The 24,480-nt window shown below is 46.0% G+C and overlaps 1 protein-coding gene across 3 annotated transcripts in view; it reads left to right on the top strand.

Moving 5' to 3' along the window:
• Positions 1–6,052: 6,052 nt before the first annotated feature.
• The window catches only part of LOC138677458 (phospholipid scramblase 3-like), an 80,946-nt gene continuing 62,518 nt past the window's right edge, over positions 6,053–24,480 (top strand). The window contains exons 1-7 of one of the 3 annotated variants that reach the window (XM_069767615.1): positions 6,069–6,135; positions 6,168–6,194; positions 6,265–6,318; positions 10,831–10,858; positions 11,755–11,939; positions 13,813–13,974; positions 14,127–14,288. In XM_069767615.1, the coding sequence (XP_069623716.1) occupies positions 6,271–6,318; positions 10,831–10,858; positions 11,755–11,939; positions 13,813–13,974; positions 14,127–14,288 (585 nt within the window). In that variant the 5' untranslated portion in view covers positions 6,069–6,135; positions 6,168–6,194; positions 6,265–6,270. Of the gene's footprint in view, positions 6,195–6,264; positions 6,319–10,830; positions 10,859–11,754; positions 11,940–13,812; positions 13,975–14,126; positions 14,289–24,480 lie in introns of all 3 variants that reach the window. The other 2 variants (XM_069767614.1, XM_069767616.1) reach the window with 2 other exon arrangements.

The following is a 24,480-nucleotide window of genomic DNA, read 5'->3' on the forward strand; positions in this document are numbered from 1 at the left end:
CTGCACAGTACCACTCCTCCTGTCCTGTATATATACACTGCACAGTACCCCTCCTCCTGTATATATACACTGCACAGTACCACTCCTCCTGTCCTGTATATATACACTGCACAGTACCGCTCCTCCTGTCCTGTATATATACACAGCACAGTACCACTCCTCCTGTATATATACACTGCACAGTACCGCTCCTCCTGTATATATACACTGCACAGTACCCCTCCTCCTGTATATATACACTGCACAGTACCACTCCTCCTGTTCTGTATATATACACTGCACAGTACCACTCCTCCTGTCCTGTATATATACACTGCACAGTACCGCTCCTCCTGTCCTGTATATATACACTGCACAGTACCACTCCTCCTGTATATATACACTGCACAGTACCCCTCCTCCTGTCCTGTATATATACACTGCACAGTACCGCTCCTCCTGTCCTGTATATATACACTGCACAGTACCGCTCCTCCTGTCCTGTATATATACACTGCACAGTACCCCTCCTCCTGTCCTGTATATATACACTGCACAGTACCGCTCCTCCTGTCCTGTATATACACTGCACAGTACCGCTCCTCCTGTCCTGTATATACACAGCACAGTACCGCTCCTCCTGTCCTGTATATATACACTGCACAGTACCACTCCTCCTGTATATATACACTGCACAGTACCCCTCCTCCTGTCCTGTATATATACACTGCACAGTACCGCTCCTCCTGTCCTGTATATATACACTGCACAGTACCCCTCCTCCTGTCCTGTATATATACACTGCACAGTACCCCTCCTCCTGTCCTGTATATATACACTGCACAGTACCGCTCCTCCTGTCCTGTATATACACTGCACAGTACCACTCCTCCTGTCCTGTATATATACACTGCACAGTACCACTCCTCCTGTATATATACACTGCACAGTACCACTCCTCCTGTATATATACACTGCACAGTACCACTCCTCCTGTCCTGTATATATACACTGCACAGTACCACTCCTCCTGTATATATACACTGCACAGTACCGCTCCTCCTGTCCTGTATATATATACACTGCACAGTACCACTCCTCCTGTATATATACCCTGCACAGTACCGCTCCTCCTGTATATATACACTGCACAGTAATACTCCTCCTGTATATATACACTGCACAGTACCACTCCTCCTGTCCTGTATATATACACTGCACAGTACCACTCCTCCTGTCCTGTATATATACACTGCACAGTATCCTCCTCCTGTATTTATACACTGCACAGTACCGCTCCTCCTGTCCTGTATATATACACTGCACAGTACCACTCCTCCTGTATATATACACTGCACAGTACCACTCCTCCTGTATATATACACTGCACAGTACCACTCCTCCTGTATATATACACTGCACAGCACCACTCCTCCTGTATATATACACTGCACAGTACCACTCCTCCTGTATATATACACTGCACAGTACCACTCCTCCTGTATATATACACTGCACAGTACCACTCCTCCTGTATATATACACTGCACAGTACCACTCCTCCTGTATATATACACTGCACAGTACCACTCCTCCTGTATATATACACTGCACAGTACCACTCCTCCTGTATATATACACTGCACAGCACCACTCCTCCTGTATATATACACTGCACAGTACCACTCCTCCTGTCCTGTATATATACACTGCACAGTACCGCTCCTCCTGTCCTGTATATATACACTGCACAGCACCACTCCTCCTGTCCTGTATATATACACTGCACAGTACCACTCCTCCTGTCCTGTATATATACACTGCACAGTACCGCTCCCCCTGTATATATACACTGCACAGTACCACTCCTCCTGTATATATACACTGCACAGCACCGCTCCTCCTGTCCTGTATATATACCCTGCACAGTACCACTCCTCCTGTATATATACACTGCACAGTACCACTCCTCCTGTCCTGTATATATACACTGCACAGTACCGCTCCTCCTGTATATTTACACTGCACAGTACCACTCCTCCTGTCCTGTATATATACACTGCACAGTACCACTCCTCCTGTATATTTACACTGCACAGTACCGCTCCTCCTGTATATATACACTGCACAGTAATACTCCTCCTGTATATATACACTGCACAGTACCACTCCTCCTGTATATATACACTGCACAGTACCACTCCTCCTGTCCTGTATATATACACTGCACAGTACCACTCCTCCTGTATATATACACTGCACAGTACCACTCCTCCTGTCCTGTATATATGCACTGCACAGTATCCTCCTCCTGTATATATACACTGCACAGTACCGCTCCTCCTGTCCTGTATATATACACTGCACAGTACCACTCCTCCTGTATATATACACTGCACAGTACCACTCCTCCTGTATATATACACTGCACAGTACCACTCCTCCTGTATATATACACTGCACAGCACCACTCCTCCTGTCCTGTATATATACACTGCACAGTACCACTCCTCCTGTATATATACACTGCACAGTACCCTCCTCCTGTCCTGTATATATACACTGCACAGTACCACTCCTCCTGTATATATACACTGCACAGTACCTCTCCTCCTGTATATATACACTGCACAGTACCACTCCTCCTGTATATATACACTGCACAGTACCCTCCTCCTGTCCTGTATATATACACTGCACAGTACCACTCCTCCTGTATATATACACTGCACAGTACCTCTCCTCCTGTATATATACACTGCACAGTACCACTCCTCCTGTATATATACACTGCACAGTACCACTCCTCCTGTATATATACACTGCACAGCACCACTCCTCCTGTCCTGTATATATACACTGCACAGTACCATTTCTCCTGTATATATACACTGCACAGTACCACTCCTCCTGTGTATATACACACTGCACAGTACCGCTCCTCCTGTCCTGTATATATACACTGCACAGTACCACTCCTCCTGTATATATACACTGCACAGTACCACTCCTCCTGTATATATACACTGCACAGCACCACTCCTCCTGTATATATACACTGCACAGTACCTCTCCTCCTGTATATATACACTGCACAGTACCACTCCTCCTGTCCTGTATATATACACTGCACAGTACCACTCCTCTTGTATATATACACTGCACAGTACCACTCCTCCTGTATATATACACTGCACAGTACCACTCCTCCTGTCCTGTATATATACACTGCACAGTACCCTCCTCCTGTCCTGTATATATACACTGCACAGTACCACTCCTCCTGTATATATACACTGCACAGTACCACTCCTCCTGTATATATACTCTGCACAGCACCACTCCTCCTGTATATATACACTGCACAGTACCTCTCCTCCTGTATATATACACTGCACAGTACCACTCCTCCTGTCCTGTATATATACACTGCACAGTACCACTCCTCTTGTATATATACACTGCACAGTACCACTCCTCCTGTATATATACACTGCACAGTACCTCTCCTCCTGTTTATATACACTGCACAGTACCACTCCTCCTGTCCTGTATATATACACTGCACAGTACCACTCCTCTTGTATATATACACTGCACAGTACCACTCCTCCTGTATATATACACTGCACAGTACCACTCCTCCTGTCCTGTATATATACACTGCACAGTACCCTCCTCCTGTCCTGTATATATACACTGCACAGTACCACTCCTCCTGTATATATACACTGCACAGTACCACTCCTCCTGTATATATACACTGCACAGTACCACTCCTCCTGTATATATACACTGCACAGTACCACTCCTCCTGTCCTGTATATATACACTGCACAGTACCGCTCCTCCTGTATATATACACTGCACAGTACCACTCCTCCTGTATATATACACTGCACAGTACCACTCCTCCTGTCCTGTATATATACACTGCACAGTACCACTCCTCCTGTATATATACACTGCACAGTACCGCTCCTCCTGTATATATACACTGCACAGTACCACTCCTCCTGTCCTGTATATATACACTGCACAGTACCCTCCTCCTGTCCTGTATATATACACTGCACAGTACCACTCCTCCTGTATATATACACTGCACAGTACCACTCCTCCTGTATATATACACTGCACAGTACCACTCCTCCTGTATATATACACTGCACAGTACCACTCCTCCTGTCCTGTATATATACACTGCACAGTACCGCTCCTCCTGTATATATACACTGCACAGTACCACTCCTCCTGTATATATACACTGCACAGTACCACTCCTCCTGTCCTGTATATATACACTGCACAGTACCACTCCTCCTGTATATATACACTGCACAGTACCGCTCCTCCTGTATATATACACTGCACAGTACCACTCCTCCTGTATATATACACTGCACAGTACCACTCCTCCTGTATGTATACACTGCACAGTACCACTCCTCCTGTATATATACACTGCACAGTACCACTCCTCCTGTATATATACACTGCACAGTACCACTCCTCCTGTATATATACACTGCACAGTACCACTCCTCCTGTATATATACACTGCACAGTACCACTCCTCCTGTATATATATACTGCACAGTACCACTCCTCCTGTATATATACACTGCACAGTACCACTCCTCCTGTATATATACACTGCACAGTACCACTCCTCCTGTCCTGTATATATACACTGCACAGTACCACTCCTCCTGTATATATACACTGCACAGTACCACTCCTCCTGTCCTGTATATATACACTGCACAGTACCACTCCTCTTGTCCTGTATATATACACTGCACAGTACCACTCCTCCTGTCCTGTATATATACACTGCACAGTACCACTCCTCCTGTATATATACACTGCACAGTACCACTCCTCCTGTCCTGTATATATACACTGCACAGTACCACTCCTCCTGTCCTGTATATATACACTGCACAGTACCACTCCTCCTGTATATATACACTGCACAGTACCACTCCTCCTGTATATATACACTGCACAGTACCACTCCTCCTGTATATATACACTGCACAGTACCCTCCTCCTGTCCTGTATATATACACTGCACAGTACCACTCCTCCTGTATATATACACTGCACAGTACCACTCCTCCTGTATATATACACTGCACAGCACCACTCCTCCTGTATATATACACTGCACAGTAACTCTCCTCCTGTCCTGTATATATACACTGCACAGTACCACTCCTCCTGTCCTGTATATATACACTGCACAGTACCACTCCTCCTGTATATATACACTGCACAGTACCACTCCTCCTGTATATATACACTGCACAGTACCACTCCTCCTGTATATATACACTGCACAGTACCACTCCTCCTGTATATATACACTGCACAGCACCACTCCTCCTGTATATATACACTGCACAGTAACTCTCCTCCTGTCCTGTATATATACACTGCACAGTACCACTCCTCCTGTCCTGTATATATACACTGCACAGTACCACTCCTCCTGTATATATACACTGCACAGTACCACTCCTCCTGTATATATACACTGCACAGTACCACTCCTCCTGTATATATACACTGTACAGTACCACTCCTCCTGTATATATACAGTACACTGCACAGTACCACTCCTCCTGTATATATACACTGCACAGTACCACTCCTCCTGTATATATACACTGTACAGTACCACTCCTCCTGTATATATACAGTACACTGCACAGTACCACTCCTCCTGTATATACACTGCACAGTACTACTCCTGTATATATACACTGCACAGTACCACTCCTCCTGTCCTGTATATATACACTGCACAGTACCACTCCTCCTGTATATATACACTGCTCAGTACCACTCCTCCTGTCCTGTATATATACACTGCACAGTACCACTCCTCCTGTATATATACACTGCACAGTACCACTCCTCCTGTATATATACACTGCACAGTACCATTTCTCCATTCCAGTATGACAGCTACGCCACATGATTACTCTCCTGGTTACTCGTTATCCTGAATATTCTCTGATTACAACACATATCGCAATTTCCTGTTGCACAGCACAGGAAGACACGAAGGTTTGGGCGTGACTCTACAGCGGTGTCTGCACTGTATATACAGGTCATGGTGTAGCAGTGTCTGCACTGTATATACAGGTCATGGTGTAGTGTCTGCACTGTATATACAGGTCATGGTGTAGCAGCGTCTGGACTGAGTATGTATAGCTCTTGGTATAGCATTTGGCATTGTCATACGTGAACACTGACTCTTCTCTCTTTCTACAGATAATTATGGCTGGAGTAGCTCTAGTCCCACCCGGACTACAGGATTTAATCTCGGTGAGTACAAATATTCCGAGGTTTGCATGTTGAAATTCAGAGAAATAGACTTTGGCAGCTTATGAGGTGTAGGAGATGATGAGAACTGAAGTTGGTGAGAGATGTCCGACACGTTGATGTTGATGAGAATGTTAGATCTGTGGTTGTAGTGTTGGTGATGGAGATTTAGTTGGTGATGATGGTTGTAGTGTTGGCGATGGAGGTTTTGGAAGTGATGATTGTGCTGTTGGTGATAGAAGTGTAGGAGAAGGTGGCAATGTTTGTAGTGTGGTGATGGGGGATTTGGAGGTGATGGTTGTTGTTTTGTTGAAGGAAGTTTTGGAAGTGATTGTGCTGGTGATGGAGGTTTTAGAGATGATGGTGGCTAAGGAGCTGTTGATGGAGGTTTCGGAGGTGATGATTCAGGTTGTAGTGTTGATGATAGAGGTGTAGGAGGAGGTGATTATGGTATAGTTGGTGGTGGAGGTTTCGAAGGTGATGATAGCTATGGTGCTGTTGATGGAAGTTTCGGAGGTGATGATGATTCACGTTGTAGTAACATAGTAACATAGTAACATAGTTAGTAAGGCCGAAAAAAGACATTTGTCCATCCAGTTCAGCCTATATTCCATCATAATAAATATCCAGATCTACGTCCTTTTACAGAACCTAATAATTGTATGATACAATATTGTTCTGCTCCAGGAAGACATCCAGGCCTCTCTTGAACCCCTCGACTGAGTTCGCCATCACCACCTCCTCAGGCAAGCAATTCCAGATTCTCACTGCCCTAACAGTAAAGAATCCTCTTCTATGTTGGTGGAAAAACCTTCTCTCCTCCAGACGCAAAGAATGCCCCCTTGTGCCCGTCACCTTCCTTGGTATAAACAGATCCTCAGCGAGATATTTGTATTGTCCCCTTATATACTTATACATGGTTATTAGATCGCCCCTCATTCGTCTTTTTTCTAGACTAAATAATCCTAATTTCGCTAATCTATCTGGGTATTGTAGTTCTCCCATCCCCTTTATTAATTTTGTTGCCCTCCTTTGTACTCTCTCTAGTTCCATTATATCCTTCCTGAGCACCGGTGCCCAAAACTGGACACAGTACTCCATGTGCGGTCTAACTAGGGATTTGTACAGAGGCAGTATAATGCTCTCATCATGTGTATCCAGACCTCTTTTAATGCACCCCATGATCCTGTTTGCCTTGGCAGCTGCTGCCTGGCACTGGCTGCTCCAGGTAAGTTTATCATTAACTAGGATCCCCAAGTCCTTCTCCCTGTCAGATTTACCCAGTGGTTTCCCGTTCAGTGTGTAATGGTGATATTGATTCCCTCTTCCCATGTGTATAACCTTACATTTATCATTGTTAAACCTCATCTGCCACCTTTCAGCCCAAGTTTCCAACTTATCCAGATCCATCTGTAGCAGAATACTATCTTCTCTTGTATTAACTGCTTTACATAGTTTTGTATCATCTGCAAATATCGATATTTTACTGTGTAAACCTTCTACCAGATCATTAATGAATATGTTGAAGAGAACAGGTCCCAATACTGACCCCTGCGGTACCCCACTGGTCACAGCGACCCAGTTAGAGACTATACCATTTATAACCACCCTCTGCTTTCTATCACTAAGCCAGTTACTAACCCATTTACACACAATTTCCCCCAGACCAAGCATTCTCATTTTGTGTACCAACCTCTTGTGCGGCACGGTATCAAACGCTTTGGAAAAATCGAGATATACCACGTCCAATGACTCACCGTGGTCCAGTCTATAGCTTACCTCTTCATAAAAACTGATTAGATTGGTTTGACAGGAGCGATTTCTCATAAACCCATGCTGATATGGAGTTAAACAGTTATTCTCATTGAGATAATCCAGAATAACATCCCTCAGAAACCCTTCAAATATTTTACCAACAATAGAGGTTAGACTTACTGGCCTATAATTTCCAGGTTCACTTTTAGAGCCCTTTTTGAATATTGGCACCACATTTGCTATGCGCCAATCCTGCGGAACAGACCCTGTCGCTATAGAGTCCCTAAAAATAAGAAATAATGGTTTATCTATTACATTACTTAGTTCTCTTAGTACTCGTGGGTGTATGCCATCCGGACCCGGAGATTTATCTATTTTAATCTTATTTAGCCGGTTTCGCACCTCTTCTTGGGTTAGATTGGTGACCCTTAATATAGGGTTTTCATTGTTTCTTGGGATTTCACCTAGCATTTCATTTTCCACCGTGAATACCGTGGAGAAGAAGGTGTTTAATATGTTAGCTTTTTCCTCGTCATCTACAACCATTCTTTCCTCACTATTTTTTAAGGGGCCTACATTTTCAGTTTTTATTCTTTTACTATTGATATAGTTGAAGAACAGTTTGGGATTAGTTTTACTCTCCTTAGCAATGTGCTTCTCTGTTTCCTTTTTGGCAGCTTTAATTAGTTTTTTAGATAAAGTATTTTTCTCCCTATAGTTTTTTAGAGCTTCAATGGTGCCATCCTGCTTTAGTAGTGCAAATGCTTTCTTTTTACTGTTAATTGCCTGTCTTACTTCTTTGTTTAGCCACATTGGGTTTTTCCTATTTCTAGTCCTTTTATTCCCACAAGGTATAAACCGCTTACACTGCCTATTTAGGATGTTCTTAAACATTTCCCATTTATTATCTGTATTCTTATTTCTGAGGATATTGTCCCAGTCTACCAGATTAAGGGCATCTCTAAGCTGGTCAAACTTTGCCTTCCTAAAGTTCAGTGTTTTTGTGACTCCCTGACAAGTCCCCCTAGTGAAAGACAGGTGAAACTGTACAATATTGTGGTCGCTATTTCCTAAATGCCCGACCACCTGCAGATTTGTTATTCTGTCAGGTCTATTAGATAGTATTAGGTCTAAAAGTGCTGCTCCTCTGGTTGGATTCTGCACCAATTGTGAAAGATAATTTTTCTTGGTTATTAGCAGAAACCTGTTGCCTTTATGGGTTTCACAGGTTTCTGTTTCCCAGTTAATATCCGGGTAGTTAAAGTCCCCCATAACCATCAATAGTGTTGGTGATGGAGGTGTAGAAGGAGGTGACCATGGCTGTAGTGTTGCTGACAGAGGTGTAGGAGGAGGTGATGATGGTTGTGGTGCTGTTGATGAACGTTTCGGAGGTGATGATGGTAGTGTCGGTGATGGAAGTTTTGGAGGTGATGATGGCTGTGATGATGCTGGTGGAGGTTTAGGAGGTGATGATGGTTCAGGTTGTAGTATTGGTGATGGAGGTTTTGGAGGTGATGATGGGTCTAGCGTTAGTGATAGAGGTTTAGTTGGTGATGATGGTTGTAGTGTTGGTGGTGGAGGTTTTGGAAGTGATGATTGTGTTGTTGGTGATAGAGTTGTAGCATAAGGTGACAATGTTTGTAGTGTTGGTGATGGAGGATTTGGAGGTGATGATGGTTAAGGTTGTAGTATTGGTGATGGAGGTTTTTAGGGGATGATGGGTCTAGTGTTAGTGATAGACGTTTAGTTGGTGATGATGGTTGTAGTGTTGGTGGTGGAGGTTTTGGAAGTGATGATTGTGTTGTTGGTGATAGAGTTGTAGCATAAGGTGACAATGTTTGTAGTGTTGGTGATGGAGGATTTGGAGGTGATGATGGTTAAGGTTGTAGTATTGGTGATGGAGGTTTTGAGGGGATGATGGGTCTAGTGTTAGTGATAGACGTTTAGTTGGTAATGATGGTTGTAGTGTTGGTGATGGAGGTTTTGGAGGTGATGATGGGTCTAGTGTTAGTGATAGAGGTTTAGTTGGTGATGATGGTTGTAGTGTTGGTGGTGGAGGTTTTGGAAGTGATGATTGTGTTGTTGGTGATAGAGTTGTAGCATAAGGTGACAATGTTTGTAGTGTTGGTGATGGAGGATTTGGAGGTGATGATGGTTAAGGTTGTAGTATTGGTGATGGAGGTTTTTAGGGGATGATGGGTCTAGTGTTAGTGATAGACGTTTAGTTGGTGATGATGGTTGTAGTGTTGGTGGTGGAGGTTTTGGAAGTGATGATTGTGTTGTTGGTGATAGAGTTGTAGCATAAGGTGACAATGTTTGTAGTGTTGGTGATGGAGGATTTGGAGGTGATGATGGTTAAGGTTGTAGTATTGGTGATGTAGGTTTTGAGGGGATGATGGGTCTAGTGTTAGTGATAGACGTTTAGTTGGTGATGATGGTTGTAGTGTTGGTGATGGAGGTTTTGGAGGTGATGATGGGTCTAGTGTTAGTGATAGAGGTTTAGTTGGTGATGATGGTTGTAGTGTTGGTGGTGGAGGTTTTGGAAGTGATGATTGTGTTGTTGGTGATAGAGTTGTAGGATAAGGTGACAATGTTTGTAGTGTTGGAGATGGAGGATTTGGAGGTGATGATGGTTGTGGTTTTGTTTTTGGTGGTTTAGGAGCCGATGATGGTTGTGGTGTGGGTGATGGAGGTTTTTGGGTTTTGGAGGGGGTGATAATGATCGTATTAGTAATGCTATAATTTTTCTCTTTGTCACAGCTCAGTCATGTCCACATAAATCAGAAGTGTAAGTTTCCTCTTGCTGGACCCGTTTTACATACATAAATCTTGTGCCCTGGATTACAAGTTGTCATGGTCGCCATTCATGTGGGCTCTTTGGTCTTATATTACATCACACCAGAGAGAGATCTCCCTATTAATGATGAGCGAACGTGCTCGGATAACTTCTTATACGAGCACGCTTGGGTGTTATCCGAGCACTCGGCAATGCTTGTATATTATGTTCGATACTCTGCAGGTGCATGATTTCCGGCTATTAGAGAGTTACAACACATGCGGGGATTGTCTGTTTGTTACGCAATCCTCTAACAGCCACATATCATGCATCAACAGGGACTTGAACGTAATATACGATCACTCCCAGATGCTCGGCTAAGACCCCAGCGTGCTCGGCTAAGACACCAGCGTGCTCGGATAAGACGTTTTCCAAGCACGTTCGCTCATCACTATATACTGGAGATGTAAATAATCATCCTCATCAGAGGCTGTGGACACCACTGGTCATAAGAGACCAAATGAGGTCAGCAAGGCTTGAGCACACACACCAACTATCCACAGCTGGGACACGAATTAGAGCATGCTGGGAGTTGTAGTTTTACACCACAGTTTTTCATGTCTGTATTTTAGGCTTTCTACATCACTGGACACCATTATGACCGGGTTCTAGACTTACTAGATTACTTCTACCATAATGATTGTTGTCTATGTTTTTCAGATAACCTGATCCTATCCTGTCTGTCTGTGCTCCTGGCTTTCTAGATCAGCGGACAGCAGCATGTCTATATTCTAGGCTTTCAGTTCAGATCCCCCATGACCATGATGACCATGCTTATTTCTGTGAATGTTCTAGACGTATATACAGTACCTTGGTAGGGCGCACTTACTTATGGACTTTCATTGCAGACAACAGCATGTTTCAGAGTTACTGCAGCTATGATTTGTGTGGATCTAGTGGTCATCTCCTCTACCAGGCCATAGAGCTGCGGGAATTCTGTGGACCTCGGATTGATGTCAGAGTCCAGAACACACATGGACAACAAGTCTTCAGCCTTTACATGCCTTCCAACTTCTGCAGCTGGGAAACTACAGTAAGTCCAATCCTCAGCCTCCGAGTACCGGGGAGACCGGACCTTACACCTCAATGTCATCCGAACCTCTCTACATGGAAATCTAGGAAGAATTCATTGTAACAGGTGGACTACAGTATGTCTAGGGGTCAGGTGATACGAACCCTGGGTCTTAGCGACTGTGTGATGTGAGGTCCAGGGCTTGGCATCAGTGTACTGTAGGTCCTGGTCTTAGGATTGATGTGATGTCAGGTCTAGGTCTTGGGGTCAGTTTGATGTGAGGTACCTGTCTTGGGATCATAGTGATGTGATGTATGAGTCTTGGTGCTTGTGAGATGTAAGATCCGGATGTTGGTGTGATGTGAGGTTTAGGTCTTAGCATCAGAGTTATGTCCGGGTCTTGACGTCCATGTGATGTGAGGTCCAAGATGGGACCCATTCTGTAAGGAGTATTATATGGGGCCCATTCTGTATGGAGCAATAAATGAGACTCAGTAAACTGTATGGCGCATTATATGGGGCTCACTATTCTGTATAGAGGACTATATAGTGCCAATTATACTGTATGGAGCACTATATGGGGCCATTATACTGTATGGGGCAATATATGGGGCCCATTATTCTGTATAGAGGACTATACTGTCCGGTTTCTGAGCTAATGTAGAATGCACAATAGATATCACTCATGTAATGTAAGAAGTGAAATCTTTGGCATTGTACTATACCTATATTTCTCTGCCGTATCCGTGCTTTATGAATTGTGGTATGTTTTAAAGGGGCCCACTGGGACTCTTTCGCCCAGGGCCCATGAAAACCTGGAGCCGGCCCTCGTCCAGGTCTTAGCATCTGTGTGATATGAGGTAGGTCCGAGTCTTGGTTTCAGTGTGATGTGAGGTTCGGATCTTAGTAGTTCCTTAGCGTCAGTGTGATACGTGTTCCGAATTTTGACGTTGATGTGAGGTTTGGGTCTTGGGTCAATGTGACATGAGATCCAGGTCTTGGAGTCAGCATGATATGAGACTTGGGTCTTGGCGTATGTGTGAGATGAGTTTTGTGTCTGCATGTTGATGTGATAGGAGGTCCAGGTCTTGGCATTGATGTTATGTGAGATACTGGTCTGGGCATAGTTGTGAAATGAGGTCTGAGTCTTGGCATTAGAGTGATATAAGGTCCTGTTCTTGGTGTGATATGAGGTCCTTGTCTTGGCGTTGGTGTGATATGAGATCCAGGTCTTGGCCTTGGTGTTATGTGAGGTACTGGTCTGGGGATAGTTGTGAGTAGGGTTGAGCGAAACGGATCGTTCATTTTCAAAAGTCGCCGACTTTTGGCAAAATCGGGTTTCATGAAACCCGACCCGATCCCTGTGTGGGGTCAGCCATGCGGTACGCGACTTTCGCGCCAAAGTGGCGTTTCGTATGGCGCGCTTGGCGCCATTTTTTTCAGCCAATGAAGGGGTGTGGGCAGAGTGATGACATAGGTCTTAGGGGCGTGGACGCCTATCGCCATGTTGTCGCTTGTGCGCTGTAGCGATTTGCACTGTGTAACACCAGCTTTTCAGTTCAGGGACGGACGGAGGGGGGGGGGGGGAGAGAGAGAGAACCAGCTTTTCAGTTCAGGGACGGACGGAGGGGGGGGGGAGGAGAGAGAGAGAGAGAGAGAGAGAGAGATGGCTTTGCATTGGGTTTCGTGTTTCGGTCGATCCTCGACTTTTCGCCATAATCGGCCGATTTAACTCGACTCGACTTTTGAGATAGTCGGGTTTCGCGAAACCCGGCTCGACCCTAAAAAAGTCAAGGTCGCTCAACCCTAGTTGTGAGATGAGGTGTGGGTCTTGGCGTTGGTGTGATGTTGGGTTTAGGTCTTGGACAGTTTGATTTCTTGTGATGTCCTTCAGTTACAGGTCATGGACGCTTCAGGTCATCTCCTTGGATTGATCGATCAGAACTGGTCATTTTCCTCATTATCTTTTGACATCTTGAACCCATTAAATCAGATCTGCCTAAAAGTGAAAGGTCCAGGCTGGGGGGAGGGCTTCATGTCTGACCAAGTCTACCAGGTTAGTAGTCATACAACAGTAATGTCCACCCGCAAGTAGCATCTCAGCGATTTTCCCAGACTGGGATGTCCAACTTCCTGGAATCAATAGAACATATGGGTCCTGGGGGCCCTCTGTCCGTTCAATGTCACATGTTGCATCTTGTGCTCTAGGTGCTGTCAGCTGACAAGTCCTTCTTGGTCGGACAGATAACACGCGTGTGGCGAGGACTGGGCCAGGAAATGATCTCTCGAGAAGACAAGTTTGTGGTTCAATTCACTCCTGACCTGGAAGTTTCCATGAAAGCCGTGCTGGTGTCCTGCACATTACTGATTGTGAGTGTCAGTGGGCAATATTGGGGGCCACCTGTGATGTCACCTCTGATCTCTGGTGATGGAAAGGTGGCATTCTCAGTGATGTCACCGCTGATCTCTGGTGATGGATAGGAGGCATTCTCAGTGATGTAACCTCTGATCTCCGGTGATGGATAGGAGGCATTCTCAGTGATGTCACCACTGATCTCTGGTGATGGATAGGAGACATTCTCAGTGATGTCACCGCTGATCCATGCTGATGGAAAGGTGTCATTCTCAGTGAGGTCACCGCTGATCTCTGGTGATGGATAGGAGACATTCTCAGTGATGTCACCGCTGACCTCTGGTGCTGGGTAGGAGGCATTCTCAGTGATGTCACCACTGATCTCTGGTGATGGATAGGAGACATTCTCAGTGATGTCACCGCTGATCTCTGGTGATGGATAGGAAGCATTCTCAGTGATGTCACCGCTGATCTCTGGTGATGGATAGGAGATATTCTCAGTGATGTCACCTCTGATCTCCGGTGATGGATAGGAGACATTCTCAGTGATGTCACCTCTGATCTCTAGTGATGGATAGGAGGCATTCTCAATGATGTCACAGCTGATATCTGGTGATGGATAGGAGACATTCTCAGTGATGTCACCTCTGATCACTAGTGATGGATAGGAGGCATTCTCAGTGATGTCACCACTGATCTCTGGTGATGGATAGGAAGCATTCTCAGTGATGTCACCACTGATCTCTGGTGATGGATAGGAGACATTCTCAATGATGTCACAGCTGATCTCTGGTGATGGATAGGAGACATTCTCAGTGATGTCACTGCTGATCTCTGGTGATGGATAGGAGGCATTCTCAGTGATGTCACCGCTGATCTCTAGTGATGGATAGAAGGCATTCTCAATGATGTCACAGCTGATATCTGGTGATGGATAGGAGGCATTCTCAGTGATGTCACCTCTGATCACTAGTGATGGATAGGAGGCATTCTCAGTGATGTCACCACTGATCTCTGGTGATGGATAGGAGACATTCTCAGTGATGTCACCACTGATCTCTAGTGATGGATAGGAGACATTCTCAGTGATGTCACCGCTGATCTCTGGTGATGGATAGGAGGCATTCTCAATGATGTCACAGCTGATTTCTGGTGATGGATAGGAGACATTCTCAGTGATGTCACCTCTGATCTCTGGTGATGGATAGGAGGCATTCTCAGTGATGTCACCGCTGATCTCTGGTGATGGATAGGCGGCATTCTCAGTGATGTCACCGCTGATCTCTGGTGATGGATAGGAGAGATTCTCAGTGATGTCACCGCTGATCTCTGGTGATGGATAGGAGGCATTCTCAGTGAGGTCACCGCTGATCTCTGGTGATGGATAGGAGACATTCTCAATGATGTCACCTCTGATCTCTGGTGATGGAAAGGAGGCATTCTCAGTGATGTCACTGCTGATCTCTGGTGCTGGATAGAAGGCATTCTCAGTGATGTCATCGCTGATCTCTAGTGATGGATAGGAGACATTCTCAGTGATGTCACCGCTGATCTCCGGTGATGGATAGGAGGCACTCTCAGTGATGTCACCGCTGATCTCTGGTGATGGATAGGAGGTATTCTCAGTGATGTCACCGCTGATCTCTAGTGATGGATAGGAGACATTCTCAGTGATGTCACCTCTGATCTCTGGTGATGGATAGGAGGCATTCTCAGTGATGTCACCTCTGATCTCTGGTGATGGATAGGAGGCATTCTCAGTGATGTCACCGCTGATCTCTGGTGATGGATAGGAGACATTCTCAGTGAGGTCACCGCTGATCTCTAGTGATGGATAGGAGGCATTCTCAGTGATGTCACCTCTGATCTCTGGTGATGGATAGGAGATATTCTCAGTGATGTCACCGCTGATCTCTGGTGATGGATAGGAGATATTCTCAGTGATGTCACCGCTGATCTCTGGTGATGGATAGGAGACATTCTCAGTGAGGTCACCTCTGATCTCTAGTGATGGATAGGAGGCATTCTCAGTGATGTCACCACTGATCTCTGGTGATGGATAGGAGGCATTCTCAGTGATGTCACCACTAATCTCTGGTGATGGATAGGAGGCATTCTCAGTGATGTCACCGCTGATCTCTGGTGATGGATAGGAGACATTCTCAGTGAGGTCACCGCTGATCTCTAGTGATGGATAGGAGGCATTCTCAATGATGTCACAGCTGATCTCTGGTGATGGATAGGAGGCATTCTCAGTGATGTCACCTCTGATCACTAGTGATGGATAGGAGGCATTCTCAGTGATGTCACCACTGATCTCTGGTGATGGATAGGAGGCATTCTCAGTGATGTCACCGCTGATCTCTGGTGATGGATAGGAGGCATTCTCAGTGAGGTCACCGCTGATCTCTAGTGATGGATAGGAGGCATTCTCAGTGATGTCACCGCTGATCTCTGGTGATGGATAGGAGGCATTCTCAGTGATGTCACCGCTGATCTCTGGTGATGGATAGGAGACATTCTCAGTGATGTCACCGCTGATCTCTGGTGATGGATAGGAAGCATTCTCAGTGATGTCACCGCTGATCTCTGGTGATGGATAGGAGATATTCTCAGTGATGTCACCGCTGATCTCTGGTGATGGATAGGAGGCATTATCAGTGAAGTCACCACTGATCTCTGGTGATGGATAGGAGGCATTCTCAGTGATGTCACCGCTGATCTCTGGTGATGGATAGGAGGCATTCTCAGTGAGGTCACCGCTGATCTCTAGTGATGGATAGGAGGCATTCTCAGTGATGTCACCGCTGATCTCTGGTGATGGATAGGAGGCATTCTCAGTGATGTCACCGCTGATCTCTGGTGATGGATAGGAGACATTCTCAGTGATGTCACCGCTGATCTCTGGTGATGGATAGGAAGCATTCTCAGTGATGTCACCGCTGATCTCTGGTGATGGATAGGAGACATTCTCAGTGATGTCACCACTGATCTCTGGTGATGGATAGGAGGCATTCTCAGTGATGTCACCTCTGATCTCTAGTGATGGATAGGAGGCATTCTCAGTGATGTCACCTCTGATCTCTGGTGATGGATAGGAGACATTCTCAGTGATGTCACCGCTGATCTCTGGTGATGGATAGGAGGCATTCTCAGTGATGTCACCGCTGATCTCTGGTGATGGATAGGAGACATTCTCAGTGATGTCACCTCTGATCTCTGGTGATGGATAGGAGGCATTCTCATTGATGTCACCGCTGATCTCTGGTGATGGATGGGAGGCATTCTCAGTGATGTCACCGCTGATCTCTGGTGATGGATAGGAGATATTCTCAGTGATGTCACCTCTGATCTCCGGTGATGGATAGGAGACATTCTCAGTGATGTCACCTCTGATCACTAGTGATGGATAGGAGGCATTCTCAGTGATGTCACTGCTGATCTCTGGTGATGGATAGGAGGCATTCTCAGTGATGTCACCTCTGATCTCTGGTGATGGATAGGAGATATTCTCAGTGATGTCACCACTGATCTCTGGTGATGGATAGGAAGCATTCTCAGTGATGTCACCACTGATCTCTGGTGATGGATAGGAGACATTCTCAATGATGTCACAGCTGATCTCTGGTGATGGATAGGAGACATTCTCAGTGATGTCACCTCTGATCACTAGTGATGGATAGGAGGCATTCTCAGTGATGTCACTGCTGATCTCTGGTGATGGATAGGAGGCATTCTCAGTGATGTCACCGCTGATCTCTAGTGATGGATAGAAGGCATTCTCAATGATGTCACAGCTGATATCTGGTGATGGATAGGAGGCATTCTCAGTGATGTCACCTCTGATCACTAGTGATGGATAGGAGGCATTCTCAGTGATGTCACCACTGATCTCTGGTGATGGATAGGAGACATTCTCAGTGATGTCACCACTGATCTCTAGTGATGGATAGGAGACATTCTCAGTGATGTCACCGCTGATCTCTGGTGATGGATAGGAGACATTCTCAGTGATGTCACCACTGATCTCTGGTGATGGATAGGAGGCATTCTCAGTGATGTCACCTCTGATCTCTAGTGATGGATAGGAGGCATTCTCAGTGATGTCACCTCTGATCTCTGGTGATGGATAGGAGACATTCTCAGTGATGTCACCGCTGATCTCTGGTGATGGATAGGAGGCATTCTCAGTGATGTCACCGCTGATCTCTGGTGATGGATAGGAGACATTCTCAGTGATGTCACCTCTGATCTCTGGTGATGGATAGGAGGCATTCTCATTGATGTCACCGCTGATCTCTGGTGATGGATGGGAGGCATTCTCAGTGATGTCACCGCTGATCTCTGGTGATGGATAGGAGATATTCTCAGTGATGTCACCTCTGATCTCCGGTGATGGATAGGAGACATTCTCAGTGATGTCACCTCTGATCACTAGTGATGGATAGGAGGCATTCTCAGTGATGTCACTGCTGATCTCTGGTGATGGATAGGAGGCATTCTCAGTGATGTCACCTCTGATCTCTGGTGATGGATAGGAGATATTCTCAGTGATGTCACCACTGATCTCTGGTGATGGATAGGAAGCATTCTCAGTGATGTCACCACTGATCTCTGGTGATGGATAGGAGACATTCTCAATGATGTCACAGCTGATCTCTGGTGATGGATAGGAGACATTCTCAGTGATGTCACCTCTGATCACTAGTGATGGATAGGAGGCATTCTCAGTGATGTCACTGCTGATCTCTGGTGATGGATAGGAGGCATTCTCAGTGATGTCACCGCTGATCTCTAGTGATGGATAGAAGGCATTCTCAATGATGTCACAGCTGATATCTGGTGATGGATAGGAGGCATTCTCAGTGATGTCACCTCTGATCACTAGTGATGGATAGGAGGCATTCTCAGTGATGTCACCACTGATCTCTGGTGATGGATAGGAGACATTCTCAGTGATGTCACCACTGATCTCTAGTGATGGATAGGAGACATTCTCAGTGATGTCACCGCTGATCTCTGGTGATGGATAGGAGGCATTCTCAATGATGTCACCGCTGATCTCTGGTGATGGATAGGAGATATTCTCAGTGATGTCACCTCTGATCTCTGGTGATGGATAGGAGATATTCTCAGTGATGTCACCACTGATCTCTGGTGATGGATAGGAAGCATTCTCAGTGATGTCACCACTGATCTCTGGTGATGGATAGGAGACATTCTCAATGATGTCACAGCTGATCTCTGGTGATGGATAGGAGGCATTCTCAGTGATGTCACCGCTGATCTCTGGTGATGGATAGGAGACATTCTCAGTGATGTCACTGCTGATCTCTGGTGATGGATAGGAGGCATTCTCAGTGATGTCACCGCTGATCTCTAGTGATGGATAGAAGGCATTCTCAATGATGTCACAGCTGATATCTGGTGATGGATAGGAGGCATTCTCAGTGATGTCACCTCTGATCACTAGTGATGGATAGGAGGCATTCTCAGTGATGTCACCACTGATCTCTGGTGATGGATAGGAGACATTCTCAGTGATGTCACCACTGATCTCTAGTGATGGATAGGAGACATTCTCAGTGATGTCACCGCTGATCTCTGGTGATGGATAGGAGGCATTCTCAATGATGTCACAGCTGATTTCTGGTGATGGATAGGAGACATTCTCAGTGATGTCACCTCTGATCTCTGGTGATGGATAGGAGGCATTCTCAGTGATGTCACCGCTGATCTCTGGTGATGGAAAGGCGGCATTCTCAGTGATGTCACCGCTGATCTCTGGTGATGGATAGGAGAGATTCTCAGTGATGTCACCGCTGATCTCTGGTGATGGATAGGAGGCATTCTCAGTGAGGTCACCGCTGATCTCTGGTGATGGATAGGAGACATTCTCAATGATGTCACCTCTGATCTCTGGTGATGGAAAGGAGGCATTCTCAGTGATGTCACTGCTGATCTCTGGTGCTGGATAGGAGGCATTCTCAGTGATGTCATCGCTGATCTCTAGTGATGGATAGGAGACATTCTCAGTGATGTCACCGCTGATCTCCGGTGATGGATAGGAGGCACTCTCAGTGATGTCACCGCTGATCTCTGATGATGGATAGGAGGTATTCTCAGTGATGTCACCGCTGATCTCTAGTGATGGATAGGAGACATTCTCAGTGATGTCACCTCTGATCTCTGGTGATGGATAGGAGGCATTCTCAGTGATGTCACCGCTGATCTCTGGTGATGGATAGGAGACATTCTCAGTGAGGTCACCGCTGATCTCTAGTGATGGATAGGAGGCATTCTCAGTGATGTCACCTCTGATCTCTGGTGATGGATAGGAGATATTCTCAGTGATGTCACCGCTGATCTCTGGTGATGGATAGGAGATATTCTCAGTGATGTCACCGCTGATCTCTGGTGATGGATAGGAGACATTCTCAGTGAGGTCACCTCTGATCTCTAGTGATGGATAGGAGGCATTCTCAGTGATGTCACCACTGATCTCTGGTGATGGATAGGAGGCATTCTCAGTGATGTCACCACTAATCTCTGGTGATGGATAGGAGGCATTCTCAGTGATGTCACCGCTGATCTCTGGTGATGGATAGGAGACATTCTCAGTGAGGTCACCGCTGATCTCTAGTGATGGATAGGAGGCATTCTCAATGATGTCACAGCTGATATCTGGTGATGGATAGCAGGCATTCTCAGTGATGTCACCTCTGATCACTAGTGATGGATAGGAGGCATTCTCAGTGATGTCACCACTGATCTCTGGTGATGGATAGGAGGCATTCTCAGTGATGTCACCGCTGATCTCTGGTGATGGATAGGAGGCATTCTCAGTGAGGTCACCGCTGATCTCTAGTGATGGATAGGAGGCATTCTCAGTGATGTCACCGCTGATCTCTGGTGATGGATAGGAGGCATTCTCAGTGATGTCACCGCTGATCTCTGGTGATGGATAGGAGACATTCTCAGTGATGTCACCGCTGATCTCTGGTGATGGATAGGAAGCATTCTCAGTGATGTCACCGCTGATCTCTGGTGATGGATAGGAGATATTCTCAGTGATGTCACCTCTGATCTCCGGTGATGGATAGGAGACATTCTCAGTGATGTCACCTCTGATCTCTGGTGATGGATAGGAGGCATTCTCAGTGATGTCACAGCTGATGTCTGGTGATGGATAGGAGACATTCTCAGTGATTTCACCGCTGATCTCTGGTGATGGATAGGAGACATTCTCAGTGATGTCACCTCTGATCTCTGGTGATGGATAGGAGGCATTCTCAGTGATGTCACCTCTGATCTCTAGTGATGGATAGGAGGCATTCTCAATGATGTCACAGCTGATGTCTGGTGATGGATAGGAGACATTCTCAGTGATGTCACCGCTGATCTCTGGTGATGGATAGGAGACATTCTCAGTGATGTCACCTCTGATCTCTGGTGATGGATAGGAGGCATTCTCAGTGATGTCACCTCTGATCACTAGTGATGGATAGGAGGCATTCTCAGTGATGTCACCACTGATCTCTGGTGATGGATAGGAAGCATTCTCAGTGATGTCACCACTGATCTCTGGTGATGGATAGGAGACATTCTCAATGATGTCACAGCTGATCTCTGGTGATGGATAGGAGACATTCTCAGTGATGTCACTGCTGATCTCTGGTGATGGATAGGAGGCATTCTCAGTGATGTCACCGCTGATCTCTGGTGATGGATAGGAGGCATTCTCAGTGATGTCACCGCTGATCTCTAGTGATGGATAGGAGGCATTCTCAATGATGTCACAGCTGATATCTGGTGATGGATAGGAGGCATTCTCAGTGATGTCACCTCTGATCTCTAGTGATGGATAGGAGACATTCTCAGTGATGTCACCGCTGATCTCTGGTGATGGATAGGAGACATTCTCAATGATGTCACAGCTGATCTCTGGTGATGGATAGGAGACATTCTCAGTGATGTCACTGCTGATCTCTGGTGATGGATAGGAGGCATTCTCAGTGATGTCACCGCTGATCTCTAGTGATGGATAGGAGGCATTCTCAATGATGTCACAGCTGATATCTGGTGATGGATAGGAGGCATTCTCAGTGATGTCACAGCTGATGTCTGGTGATGGATAGGAGACATTCTCAGTGATGTCACCACTGATCTCTGGTGATGGATAGGAGACATTCTCAATGATGTCACAGCTGATGTCTGGTGATGGATAGGAGACATTCTCAGTGATGTCACCGCTGATCTCTGGTGATGGATAGGAGACATTCTCAGTGATGTCACCTCTGATCTCTGGTGATGGATAGGAGACATTCTCAGTGATGTCACCGCTGATCTCTGGTGATGGATAGGAGACATTCTCAGTGATGTCACCTCTGATCTCTGGTGATGGATAGGAGGCATTCTCAGTGATGTCACCACTGATCTCTGGTGATGGATAGGAAGCATTCTCAGTGATGTCACCACTGATCTCTGGTGATGGATAGGAGACATTCTCAGTGATGTCACAGCTGATCTCTGGTGATGGATAGGAGGCATTCTCAGTGATGTCACCTCTGATCACTAGTGATGGATAGGAGGCATTCTCAGTGATGTCACCACTGATCTCTGGTGATGGATAGGAGGCATTCTCAGTGATGTCACCACTGATCTCTAGTGATGGATAGGAGACATTCTCAGTGATGTCACCGCTGATCTCTGGTGATGGATAGGAGACATTCTCAGTGATGTCACCTCTGATCTCTGGTGATGGATAGGAGGCATTCTCAGTGATGTCACCGCTGATCTCTGGTGATGGATAGGCGGCATTCTCAGTGATGTCACCGCTGATCTCTGGTGATGGATAGGAGACATTCTCAGTGATGTCACCGCTGATCTCTGGTGATGGATAGGAGGCATTCTCAGTGAGGTCACCGCTGATCTCTGGTGATGGATAGGAGACATTCTCAATGATGTCACCTCTGATCTCTGGTGATGGAAAAGAGGCATTCTCAGTGATGTCACCTCTGATCTCTGGTGATGGATAGGAGATATTCTCAGTGATGTCACCGCTGATCTCTGGTGATGGATAGGAGACATTCTCAGTGAGGTCACCTCTGATCTCTAGTGATGGATAGGAGGCATTCTCAGTGATGTCACCACTGATCTCTGGTGATGGATAGGAGGCATTCTCAGTGATGTCACCACTGATCTCTGGTGATGGATAGGAGGCATTCTCAGTGATGTCACCGCTGATCTCTGGTGATGGATAGGAGACATTCTCAGTGAGGTCACCGCTGATCTCTAGTGATGGATAGGAGGCATTCTCAATGATGTCACCACTGATCTCTGGTGATGGATAGGAGGCATTCTCAGTGATGTCACCACTGATCTCTGGTGATGGATAGGAGACATTCTCAGTGATGTCACCGCTGATCTCTGGTGATGGATAGGAGACATTCTCAGTGATGTCACCACTGATCTCTGGTGATGGATAGGAGGCATTCTCAGTGATGTCACCGCTGATCTCTGGTGATGGATAGGAGACATTCTCAGTGATGTCACCACTGATCTCTGGTGATGGATAGGAGGCATTCTCAGTGATGTCACCACTGATCTCTGGTGATGGATAGGAGGCATTCTCAGTGATGTCACCGCTGATCTCTGGTGATGGATAGGAGACATTCTCAGTGATGTCACCACTGATCTCTGGTGATGGATAGGAGGCATTCTCAGTGATGTCACCTCTGATCACTAGTGATGGATAGGAGGCATTCTCAGTGATGTCACCGCTGATCTCTGGTGATGGATAGGAGACATTCTCAGTGATGTCACCTCTGATCTCTGGTGATGGATAGGAGGCATTCTCAGTGATGTCACCTCTGATCTCTGGTGATGGATAGGAGGCATTCTCAGTGATGTCACCACTGATCTCTGGTGATGGATAGGAAGCATTCTCAGTGATGTCACCACTGATCTCTGGTGATGGATAGGAGACATTCTCAATGATGTCACAGCTGATCTCTGGTGATGGATAGGAGACATTCTCAGTGATGTCACTGCGGATCTCTGGTGATGGATAGGAGGCATTCTCAGTGATGTCACCGCTGATCTCTAGTGATGGATAGGAGGCATTCTCAGTGATGTCACCGCTGATCTCTAGTGATGGATAGGAGGCATTCTCAGTGATGTCACCGCTGATCTCTAGTGATGGATAGG

Source organism: Ranitomeya imitator, chromosome 4 (genome assembly GCF_032444005.1).
Source record: "Ranitomeya imitator isolate aRanImi1 chromosome 4, aRanImi1.pri, whole genome shotgun sequence".
Lineage (NCBI taxonomy): Eukaryota > Metazoa > Chordata > Amphibia > Anura > Dendrobatidae > Ranitomeya > Ranitomeya imitator.